Source organism: Camarhynchus parvulus, chromosome 10 (assembly GCF_901933205.1).
Source record: "Camarhynchus parvulus chromosome 10, STF_HiC, whole genome shotgun sequence".
NCBI classification, from domain to species: domain Eukaryota; kingdom Metazoa; phylum Chordata; class Aves; order Passeriformes; family Thraupidae; genus Camarhynchus; species Camarhynchus parvulus.
In genome coordinates this window covers 18,221,776-18,234,212 of record NC_044580.1, presented here as the reverse complement: position 1 = coordinate 18,234,212, position 12,437 = coordinate 18,221,776, and the positions used below count along the sequence as shown (strand labels likewise).

General features: G+C 49.4%; 1 protein-coding gene across 1 annotated transcript in view; it reads left to right on the top strand.

Moving 5' to 3' along the window:
- Positions 1-12,296, top strand: part of MEGF11 (multiple EGF like domains 11) — a 252,337-nt gene extending 240,041 nt beyond the window's left edge. The window contains 3 exon segments of the mRNA XM_030955179.1: positions 9,538-9,744; positions 9,989-10,040; positions 10,042-12,296. Of these exon segments, the coding sequence (XP_030811039.1) occupies positions 9,538-9,744; positions 9,989-10,040; positions 10,042-10,150 (368 nt within the window). The 3' untranslated portion in view covers positions 10,151-12,296.
- Positions 12,297-12,437: the final 141 nt, after the last annotated feature.

Sequence of the window (12,437 nt, the reverse complement as noted above, 5' to 3'; positions counted from 1 at the left end):
AAATCTTTTCATCCTTAACACCATCAATGTTTTCTGTGTAATAAGCTGCAGAACCACTGTTGTGCTTATCTGTATGTGACAAGGAGGTGGCCGTGTGTGAGGGTTTCCAAATGCTTCTCAAACCACATTAATTTTCCTTTTATTATTTTGCTGCTTTTTTTGCACACTATTTGCTTTATTTGTGTTTAACTTGTGCTGTCCTGAGCTCCCCATGTGCCACCTCTCTTCTGCATTCATGCATTTTATTTTACCAGCAGAAACAATGCAAAATGCCTCTGCAGCAAGAATGATCTAGAAGTGATAACTACTTTAGCTAAGGAGCCTCCAGCACAACACTCAATTTTTTCCCATAGCATTTTGCATCCAAGATAACTTATTCTTTCTTTTTTCAAACTAATTGATGAAAATTAGATTTTTTTTTTCCTTTTTTCTCAGTACCAGAATTAATGCCTGCTCATGCTAACTTTCACAACATTGAATCCTTGCTCAGATCAAGGCTGTTTTTACATGCAAATAAAAAGTTTTCACTTCTTGGTATTACTGTTGTGCAATAAAAGCTGCAGGTTCCTCTCATGAAAATTTCGGAAGATAGTTTAAATCTTCAACTTTGAATTATAAACATAAAAATCTAATAAGGTCACTCAGGGAATCTTGACTTTAAACATCATCAAGCATGGAAGTACCACAGTTGAAAACCTGTTCCACCTTCTGATGCCATGACCAGCCTTAGTTTCATAACACAGATGCTCCAGCTCGTGTGTTGGAAGAGCAGCCAAGCCTTGGGCAGGGCTGGATTCAGCTAAAAAGTTCAAAATGGCAGAGGACAACTGCCCAGCTCCTCTGCTGTGACCCCATGGATTGTCACAGAGAGCAGATGTGGGAGTCCGCCAAGAAGAGAGAGAGAAATGGAAGAGAAATTTGGAATGGATGGAAAGTCTCCACTGGTTCCTCAGCCAGTGACTCCTCTGGTGAGCCCAAAGGATGGGACCCAGCAGATGAGGAGAACCAGGCTCCCAGAAATGTCCACAGCCCTGTTAGAAACTGCAGGTGTCCTAAACATGAATTAGAGCTGGGGAATAGAAATTGTAACAATATCCACACCAAAATTAACTTGAACACTCATCTCCTCAAACCTGCAGTGATAAGGGTTTTCTTAATTGCAGTGGATCTCACCAGACTGCAGGTGTTTTACCTGTTCAGCAGGACTTTGCCAAGTTCTTTCCAAGTAGGAAATGCAAGGACAAAGCCTATAGTTTTACTGCTGCACATTTGTTTGTGAGCTTCAAATTCCAGGTTTTCAGAGAGCTGATTGTGTTCAGTGGAGTCTGGGGAGGAGCACAAGTAATTCCCATAGACATGGGCTTGAGACATCAGAGTTTGGGGACTCTGTGGTGCCAGCAAGAGGCTTTGTCACCTTCCTGTGTCACTGCCTGCCCAAGGCAGCCTGGTTCTTGTTTTGGGGAATGGTTTGTCCTTGCATTTTCTCTCTCTTGTGTTGCAGAGCCTGATAGTTTGCCCTGTGAGTAATCCTCTTGCTCTAGTCCAGTCTGCACTGGGCAGTGGCAGAGCCTGGCTTCCAGCTCCCATCCCAAGCAGGTGAAAACTCCCAAAGCACTCACCTGAGCTCAGGAAAGGTTCTTGTCTCATTATCTGGAGCACTGGCCACAGCAGCTGCAGGCAGGGCTGGGTTTATCTCTGATGCTTTTTTAACAGCAGTCCTGGATGCAGACACTAAAGTGGGATTTGCAGCACATCATGAGTGACTCAAAGCTGCATTTATTCCAAAGGACCAAAGGCTATAAGTTTGATTCACAGCTGACTTCACTTTCTTCTCAAAGCCAAAAGGTGTGGAAAACTATTTCCAGCTGAGACTCTGATTTCACCCCAGCAGATAATTTAGCTTCAAACTTAAACCTGGACTTTCCTGAAGTGCCAGATCCCTGGCTGGTTTAGGACTTTTCCACATTAACTACTTTTGCAGTTTAAAAAATAATGTATCTTTTATTCATTTCACCTCCCAAGGAACTCAGTGAATACAAAAAAATGGCTCATAAAGCCACAGTATTATAACAGATAAAAGAGAAAACTAAAGGAGGAATTATGGGAATTTTTGGTTGGGAAGGGCTTTGTGGGGTTGTGTGCCCCCCCCAAGGGCAATGGACCTCCCCAAGGGTCAGCCTGGGTCCCTTTGTTCCCTGCCACTGCCTCTCCATGGGTGCAGCCCCTTCCCCTGGGGACTCAGCCTGGCTCTGTGGGGTGAGTGAGCCCCAGGTGCTGCCCTTGGAGGTCTGCTCAGCCCTGGCAGGAGGAGGATGTGATGCCCAGGGCTGGTTTTGGGGAGCCCCAGCCCTGTGGCCATGGGCCAAGGCATGAACTGGCTCCATCCTCCTGGCTCTGACTCAGAACACAGCAGGGAAGGAGCACAGAGCTCACCCTGCTCTGGGACAGAGCTCCCAAAGCTCCCAGTCTGCCTTGCCCTCTGCAGCAGGGTGAGTCTGGGAGCTGCATTGTGGTGAAAACAAAGCAGAAGGTGCTCACATGGACTGGGGGTCACTCATGGCCAGAAGAGCCCCATCCCAGAGAGCCAGGTGGTGCCACCAGCCCCTTTCCTGTGCTCAGGGATGGGCACTGAGAACCAGAGCCAAGGGCTGGTTTGTCTTTGATGTGCCAGTTACACATTTATTGTCTAATCTAGTAATTTCCCTTATTTAGCAAAAAAAATGAAGCTGTCATGAAAAAGGGGCTGGTACAGCATTGCCCATGCCCATGACAAGTTTTCTGCAGAGACCAGAGGACACACAAGGACAAATAGCTGGGAGACCTCTGGGACACACTCTCTGTGGGGCTCTTTTCCCAGTAACTGAGTTACTTGCCTGGGAATCCCAGAAGCCACAAGGATGTTTCTCAGTAACCAAATCTGTATTGATTGTCCCAGTCAATAGGAAATACCAGACTCTATAGCTAAAAAGATTTAAAGGCTTACATTAGATTTTCCTTTTGATTGATATCTAGGGTAATTTGCAGGAGTAAAAATGGAAAAGGTCCCCATCCCCTTCTGCCTCAGCTTGTGAGGAACAGTGAGTTCCTCTGGAGCTGCACAAGGCAGAATTGTTGGCTGCCAGCTCTGCTCCTGGTGCTGCACTGTCAGAGCACAGCGGTCACTTAGGGACTGTTGTCACATCAGTCACTGAACTGTGCAAATTCATGAGCAAAGTGATAGTAGCTAATTTAAGAAGATTGTGCACACCTTAGAGTCTAAGGCTGTGAGTTAAACAAGACACTCTCCACAAACAAAACAAAGCCTAAAATTAGTCACAGAGTGCTGCAACACAACATGCAGACTCAGATTTGAAAGGCCATGTTTTAGGCTTCTTTCACACCATTCCAGTAATGAATGTCTCAGCAGATGGTTTTTGTCCTGATCTCCTGATGGATGGCAGTTCTTGGTAACCCTGCTGCAGAGAGCTCTCCCTTCCAGGGAAACTCTTAAGCACATGCATAATTCCAGGCGTGCACAGACTCCCCACTGGAGCTGAGTGTGTGCTTACAGCTGAGGATGTGCTTAAGAGCCTCCCTAAGTGAGGGCCTTGATGTACAATTTAGAGGGAAGAATATATGCTGCTCAGTAGTCAAAGCAATCCAATTTACATAAATATTTATTTGTTTTCCATTATATATCATTTTTATGCAGGTGCTTGTGGGATGGATAGACGTCAGAACACATACATAATGGAAAAAAGCTTCAAAGGTATGGTATCCAGAGCTGCAGAACCCTGCCCAGGTGTGAGGAGGGTGCCCTAGAAGAGGTGAGATAGGAGCCTGGCAGGGAGGGACAGAGCCAGCACCCACTGAGCTGCCTGCCTGGCTCCCAGCGCTCCTGGGCCATGGATGATGGATGCAAAGCTTCCTGGGGCCACGGGCTCTGCAGCACAGGGAGAAAGGGAGGGCTCAGCTCAGGGCAGGAGGGGCAGCTGGAGCTGGCCAGGGCACACTCAGGTTGGACCCAGCAGCCACAGGGGCTCTGGGGGAGCTGCTGGTGGCACAGTGCTGCATTTCCCTGCTCTTGGCTCTGGCCATGCTGAGCTAAAGGAAAGCCCCGAGGAAAGAAGCTGCCCCTGCTCGTGCCCTCTGCTGAGAGGGATTTGGAGCAAAGCTGACAAGAGCCCTCCCTGAGGCCGAGGTGCCCTCATGCTGGCACCAGCACTTGTGGGCACTGACTCCAGGGCAGTCTAAAACAGGATCTCAGACGAGTCACGAGCACAGGGCCCAGGGTTTTACATTTCACTTTGCTCCACGTTTACATTCTCAATATTCCAGCTCCATCTGGACCAAGGGAACACTTGGCACAGTGGTTCCCACAGCTCCTGGCAGATTGGGCTGGGGTTTAGCTCACTGAGCTTGTGCTCCAGAAGATGGAGCAAGGAATCTGTCCCCTGGGGAACAGGCAGCTTTCAGGCCCAGGTCCTGGATCTGAATTAGGCCTGGGAATGGCCCTCAGGGAGCCGAGGAGGGAAACACCACCCAGCCTCTTCCTGCAGTGCCCTGGGGCTGCTGCCAGACCCCTGCTCTGCCATGGCTCAGGTGTTCCAGAGCCACACCTTGGGCTCAGCCAACAAGGAATATCAAAAGCTATTGCACATAAAAAGCATTAACCAGCTTACAGCCAGGCCAAAGATCAATATTCACTTTGTAGCTGTTGTTTTCAAAAGGCAGGGGTGCAATATTTGTAGAACATCACCTTACCACACAGAATCACCAAAGGAAACCAAGAACCAACCAAGTTTTTGTTGATAAAGCTAAAGTAAAAATACTGAATTGATTATGTATGTATATGATATATATGATTTATGATATACAAAATACTCAATCCACTGGTTTCAGCTACTTCAATGATTCCCTTTTTCAAAAGAAAAATCTTATTATAATAGACCTAGTTGTTCCCTCTACATGGAGCTATTAACTTCATCAGTTTAAATTAACTTACTGTGTTTACAAAGTTTAAAGGTGCCTTAAGCACAAGCAGAGGAACTCCCATCCACGGGCACAGTCACACACAGGGGGACCAGTGGGGCAGAGAAAAAGAATCACAGTGACAGAGAACTGTGAAATGCATTTTCAGCTGCTATATTTCCTTTAATTTTTAGGATCTGAACCATTTCCTTTACATGTTTATCTCTTTATAAATTGAAAAATCAGGCTCAGAAGCCACAGCTGGAATTCTTTGTGGCTGCTCAGCTGCCTCAGACAGGCAGGGCTGGCGCTGGCAGGGACACAGGGGCACACCTGGCCTCCTGTTTGGGAGCTCACCTGCAGGCACTTAGGAGCTGAGGGCTCTCAGAAGCAGCTGCCTTTCAGAAGCTGCCTCACCTTCTCAGAAGCAGGCTGAAGGTTCCCAAGGCCCCTCTGAAGATCAATTCCTGGGCTCAGGCAGCCCCAGCCCCAGGGGAGTCTCCTCCCAGGAGGAGCTGGGAATGTGCCCAATGCTCAGAGTGAGCTCTCCTTGCCCTGCCAGGCCCTGACTCACCACATTCCTCAGAAAATGGAGAGGAAGAAACTCCCAGTCCCAAACAATTGGATTCTGTCAGCAAAAAGCCTTGGCAGGCAGGTGCCTGGTTTTTCGCTGCTTTCATCCAATTTAAAACCATGTCTTTTCCCACCAGTGTGGTCTACCTGGGGACAGCCTGTCCTGCAGTTGGAAGGGGGCTTGAAGCTGAGGCCAGGCTGTGGAGAACCTGGGCCACCTCCTCCTGCTGCCCCAGTTCTCTGAGGAGACCAGGGCTGGGGGCTGTGCCCAGAGCAGGGCACCAGCACAGGGGTGTCCCCTGTGCAGCCTGGCCCCAGGGCTGTGGTGGCTGAGCTGCTGTGGAGCTCCAGGGGTGGGCACAGAGATCTGGGGTTGCCAGGTGTCAAGGCCAGAGTCTGACAGCAGCAGAGAGGGGCTGGCTGTCACAGTGCCAGCCCTGGGGCACCTGGTGACAGGGGCTCACCAGGCACGAGGGTTTTCAGAGCAGGTTTCTGAGCAATTTCTTTCCTGTGCATGGTGCTCAATGATGCCATTCCTGAGCTCTTCCTTTCAGCTGATTCCTTCTGTTTTTAGGGGTTTGGTTTTTAAATGAATAGTGCTGCACTGATGGAATGAGGTGACCTCAGGCTCCAACCATTTTAAGGAAAAACACCATGCTTTGCAGAAGAGCCAGGAAAACCCCAGCAGAGAGAAGCAGTGACCCCAGGGATGCAGGGCTGGGCTCAGAGAGGTTCCCCTGGTTGTTGTACAGGATGTGTCCCCACTGCTGAGGCTCTCTGAGAAGCAGCAATGGACCCTCACTGTGTCACTGTCCCTGCAGCAGCCAGGGCTGGCCAGGTCAGGGACAGCAGCCAGCACAGACACTTCATCCCAACAAGGGTTAAACAGGAGAGCACCTTCTACCAGGGCACAGCACCTCCCCTCAGCACTTCCACCTGGCTGGGGCATCCAGGGCTTGTCTGCAGCACGCCAGGGGAAATTCAGGACACAAGAGAGGAACCCAGTCTGGGGGAGGGACGTTTCCAGTCCCTGCTAACAAAAATAAACCCTCCAAAGGTCTGGTGATTGGTATCCAGGCAACACAGAAGGCAGGGACTTCAAAATTAGAGCATATTCCCAATATTTCTCTGGAAGTCCAGCTGATTGAGTGCTTCCAGTGAGCCCCAGCACTGTGGGGCAGAGCTTTCACCTCCATGAGAGCAGGACCCTGTGGCAGGGAGGGATGAGGAGGCAGCACAGCCAGGGCTCACACACGGCTGCAGCAACATGGGCTGAGAATCTCTAAATATGTTTGTTCTGCTTAAATTAATTCATGAAACAAAATTTGACAATTGATGCCAGACTTCTTAATTATCCTCAGATTACCTTAATAACAAATAACTCTACAGCCTTCAGAGTTAAATCCTCCATGATCTTGCACGTAATGTTTCTTGAGAGCTAATGACTCCCTGGTGTACCCAGAATCCCAAACATGCACTGGTGCTCCATAAAATATATTGTGTCCCAAGCAAAGGTCTGGTCCCAGGCAGACCCAGAGCTGTGTTTACGTCAGCAGGAATGCTCTCAGGCACGCTGTTTCTCAACATCTCCTGGGAAAAGGCAATTCCTGGGAGAGGCCAAACAAGTCTGGGCAGCCCAAGTGGCATTCACTGGTTCTTCCAACTGGTCCTGGGAAGGGAAGGGCTGAGGGACACCTGCCTGGGAGGCAATGTCAGCCCTAACTGCAGTACAGGTGGATTTTAGCTTAGGGAGATAAAAGTAGCTGAGCTGGATGAAATAAAACAGCTGATGTGCTGGGATTTTTGCCTTTGCCAGCTCCAATGTGCCCAGTTCCATAAACAAACGACACAGCTATTTACCTGCAGCTGCAGCTCTGCAGGAGGAGGAATTCTCACTCTGCTCTTTGCTGTAGCAGCCAGCAATCCTTTATAATCAACATTTCCTGAATCTGCACCCAGTTCTGGTTTGATTTGTTCCCTCCCAGCCGTGGTGTGACAGGGAACGTTTTGCAGGGGGCTCTTGGGGCACAGAGGGAATCCTGCTTTTCACCCTGTGAGCATCTGCTCAGCAGCATTTCTGGAAATGGAGAAGCAAGTTGAAGATAATCTTCATGTCCCTCACCCCAAAATGCAGAGCTGGCTCATTAGAGGCTGCCCAGGCTCTCCTAAGGAGCTCCCATGTTCCTGGAGTAGCCACCAGGAGCTGTAAGCTGCTGGCAGGTGGAGCTGAGCCTTTCATTTGTCTGTCTGTGGTTTCCTCACCTCTAACACCAACAGACTGGGCACCTGGATTTAAGTCACATACACAGCAAAAGCCAACACTGAGCTCACTCTTGTGCAGAAGCCTTTGGCCTTTGGGCTGCCCATCTCTCTGTAGAAGGATGGGATGGGGCAGTTTTCCACTCACTTGTACTGGGCTGGGGTTGGTGACAGTGCAGGGACAAACCCTGCAGCCAACAGCCAGGAAATGTCACTGTTGCTTTGGTTCCCATCTCCTGTCATGTACCAAACCTGGCATGTTTCACTTGGAAGCAAAGGCACTGCTCATCTCAGCCAGGCTGATGTCAGACAAGGAGTTTACAAGTTTTCTACCTAAATAAACATTGCATTGGTGCCAGGCCTCTGCCAGCCTCCCCATCCCTGATGGTCCCAGCTATTTGTGTGCAGTGGAGCTTCCCAGTGAGTTGCTTTCACTGACCCTGGGAGCTGAGGGCTCTCCAGACTTGTTGGTACTACTGAAATCAGAGCCCAGAAAGGCAACACCTGGCACCTCCCTCAGGGCTGAACCAGGACGAGGGGCACCAGCCAGGGGTGATGGACACACAGACACACAGATAGACACAGACACAACACCAGAGCTGAAGAAGGGACAATCACTCACAGTGGAGCAAACCTAGCACGTGAGGGAGCAGGACGGGGCTGGCAGGCTCAGAGCCGAGGTGTGGAGAAGTGATGTCATGTTGTCTGTCTATTTCTTAACCTGAATTTCTCTTTTTGTCTCCCATACTAGACAGCGGGGGCAGCTGGGATTGCAGCTATTTTGCAAGTCCCCCTATTTCACCGGGAGTATTTCATATATACCAGGATCTGCCTTTGTACTGTAACCCAGCACAAGAAAATGCCTCATCTTTCATTGCATCGCTCTAATTCTAAATTACTGGCACTGCCCAGCAGGATGCACACAGCAGCAATGGCACGTTCTTGAATGTCAATGTTAAGACCTATTTATTCTCTATTGTTTTTTATTTTTAAAGCAAGACTGGCACTGTACCTTGCAGCAGGCTGGCCTATCCCAGCCAGGTCACCAAGCGGTGGTCACAGCTCTCATGCCAACTTTGTTCTCCCCAAGTAGTGCCTCTGTCACCTCCTCTCCAGCCCAGGGGAGAGGAGCAGGAGATGTCTACAGCAAAGGGGGGGAAAAAAGCAGAGCAAAAGTGAGGCTCAGATGGAGGCTTGTCCTCCTCTGTGGAAACCCAAGCATTCCCCAATTGTAGGATGCTGGATAACGCCAAAACCGGCTGGGGCTGCACATGCAGAGGCTGCACTGCTGCAGTTCAGAGTCTGTGGCAGTGTTGTGCACTCCAGCACAGGGCACTGGATGTGCCCAAGGCCCTGGGACTCACCCTCAGCTGGCTGAGCAGCCCAGGGCCCAGCAGCAGCTCCTGCCCGCAGAGCCGACTGCCCACAGCCACGCCTGGGCCTGCGGGGCAGAGCTGGATGAACACGGCTCCACAGGAATGAGGGGGAGGGAGGGAAAGGATTGCCACCTCAAATTAAACATTGCAGTAAACGGCAGCTAGGACCTCTCACAGGAAAACCTTCAGTACTGAGCAGGTTTTCATTTCTTTCCTGCCAGTGAGTGGTGGATGCAATGGTCTGTCTGTGCTGGAGGCTTCAAGGATCTTCCTTATCCCCTGCCCCCCTGTCCCCCCCAGCCTTCCTGCAGAGGCTCAGTTGTAATTAACCTAATTAAGCTAATGATCCTAACACACCCACTCTGCTCTTGTTTTGCAGATTATATGAAAGAATCTGTGTGCAGCTCCAGCACTTGTTCCCTGAACAGCAGTGAAAACCCATATGCCACCATTAAAGACCCCCCCATTTTAACCTGCAAACACTCTGAGAGCAGCTACGTGGAAATGAAATCACCTGGTCACAGGGAGTCCCCGTATTCCGAAATGCCAACTTCATCAACAGCCAATAAAAACATCTACGAAGTTGGTAAGCAGTGGGTGGCACGGGGGGTTGGTGGAGAGGCTGGTTTTCCCTGCCCTGGCACACAGATCCTGGGCTTGGCGTGGCACAGGGATGAACTGGCAGGGGGAAGGCCTGAGCGTTGGTGTGCTGGTCTGGGGAGCTGAGCCACAGTGGGTTGTGGATGTCCTGAGCTGGAGGGGACCCCCGAGGATGAGGAGTTTTGGGACTGCTGCTGGTCACCACAACCCCGTTCTCCTTGCTCCCCCAGAGCCCACTGTCAGCATAGTCCAAGACGCCCGCAGCCGGAGCACCAGCTACCTTTCAGAGCCCCTATGACCTGCCCAGGAACAGTCACATTCCTGGGCACTACGACCTGCTGCCCGTCCGGCACAGCCCCACGCACGGGCCTTCCTGGGACAAGCAGTCCTAGAGGGATGGACTTCACTGGGCACTGTGCTGCCAACACAGACTGTGAGGAAGCAGAGGAAAAGCCATTCCTTCCTTTCCTGCGGACTGGCAAGGACTTAACACGACATCAGCTTGGGCCAACTGCTGCTGCATGATGTTATTTATAAAGACATTTTTGTATGGGTACCTGGAACTAATGAGAGCCTCCTCCACGTGGGACTGGAGCACATCCCCCCAGGAAGGTGTCTTCATGCTCCAGGCAAAAACTCTCTGTGGCGTGTTCTAACCCTGGCTTTGCTGTAAAATAAACCACAAAAACATGCTAAGTAGAAGGACTTCAGGATGTACATTTCTACTGACTGCAGCAAGAGATCTTTTACTGTTAGGAACAAGGTGACTAGGAATACGCTGGAATTTATTTTCATCTTTTCATGGGAATGGACATTTTTCTGAATGAGAGCAGGGAAACTTGTCATTTCACTCTCTGGAAAGCTCATTTACTGCCATCACCATGTGCAACCTGTGCAGATCATGCTTGGTAATTAGCATTGAGATTGTCATCTCCATATTCAGTACCAGAGAATTTGAGTTGAGGAATATTAACACAGACACTTTCTGTGCAGTTTTTAGTATCTTTCCAAACATCCCCTGATCTTTGTTAACAAATGGAGTTTCCACAATGCGTCTCACACTCACCACACTTTTAATGTTGATTGGCACAGGTAGGCTTTGATTTTCCTTATGCAGCTTCTCTTTTGGTAGATAAATCCAGCAGATCTGTCAGGCAATTTAAACTGCTGCTCCTCCAATTCCTGCCCTGGGATGCTGCAGGTTTGCACAGACCAGCCCTGGTTTCATTTCCTTTCTCAAAGCTGAGCCACATCGGCTTCTCTCTCCCATCTTCCCAAATCATCTCCTCATGATTCACTCTCAGCATGCCACTGATGACACCTCTTAATCTGATGTGCATTACCATGTAGTGCAACTTTATCCATTGATGATTCTACCTGAAATGTCATTAAATAGAGCTGAAACTGGGTTTTCTTTTTCAGCAGCTGTTTGTGAAGTAATTATCAAGGGTCTGACCCATGGTAAAATTTTGGACTGAGCCACCATGATATTTTTTTTTAATTTATAATCTCTATTGACCTAGAAAGTAGAGTACTTGCCGTTAGTTCCTTGTAGACTTTGAGCATGAAGTAGTATTGACTCTAAGTATGTAATTTTATTAGGCAAACGTGGAAGTAGCAAGTTGATTGCCTTTTAAATATAAAAAATATTCTATTGCACATTCGCCAGTCTGATGGAAGCAGAGGAGAACGACACCAGCCCCGTGGGTTTGCTCACAGCACGATCCCAGGAGTGACCTGCAGAGCTCAGGACTGGCAAGAGGAGCCCTCCAGCTCGGGGGCAGCAGCTGGATCCCAGCTCTGGGAATACTCTGGATCCTTGGAGCACCGTGGTGGGACCCAGCTGTGTCCCCACAGATGGGCTCAGTCCCCATGCCTGGGATCACGGCCCCTGGCTCTGGGCATTCTGCCCCTGGAGCCTTTCCCCTTGGAGCCAGGACTCCCCAGGTGGTCAGGCTGGCTCTGAACCCCAGTCTGAGCCTGGACACCCCCAGGACACCCCCAGGACAGCCCCAGGCTCCTGCAGGATCCTGCCCACGAGGTTTCCCGAATGCTGCATGTGTGCATGGGGGCCGTGGCTGATCAGCAATAGCAATTTTGTTTTCCAGGAAAGCCTTATTTGAGATGTAAGGAAACAATTATTTTGTAGGCCCAGTAGGAATATATTTTGCATACACGAATAGAAAGATTTACCTCAAAAATATCAAGAGAAAGGCAGTTGGATAAGAAATACTCTTGTTAGGACCCACCTCGGCACCCAGCACAAGCAGCCTGAGCTGCTGGCCTGACCCACGTTTGTGTGTTGCTGTAGTTTGCAATGAGACTCCAGAGAGCAGAGATGTGCTCAGTTGTTTGGTTTGGTTTTTTTTCAAAGCAGGATTTTGAAACCAAATGCAATGATGTGCATAGAGCTTAACAGGAAAAAAAAAACCAACAAAACCAACAAAAAAAGTACCTTCTTGTATATCAGCATTAGCTTAGGAAACAGGCACCAAAATGGCAATACTTTTTTAAGGCAAGACAGATTTGTAATATATTTGTTCACTGTGCAAAGGTATCCTACCTTGTACAAAATAAATTGAATTTCTCTCAATGTGTAGTTCTCCAACGTACTCATTTGCAGAGCCAAACTTCCAGCCCTGCACAGATCCAAGCTCTCCAGGTGACGTGGCTGCTCCC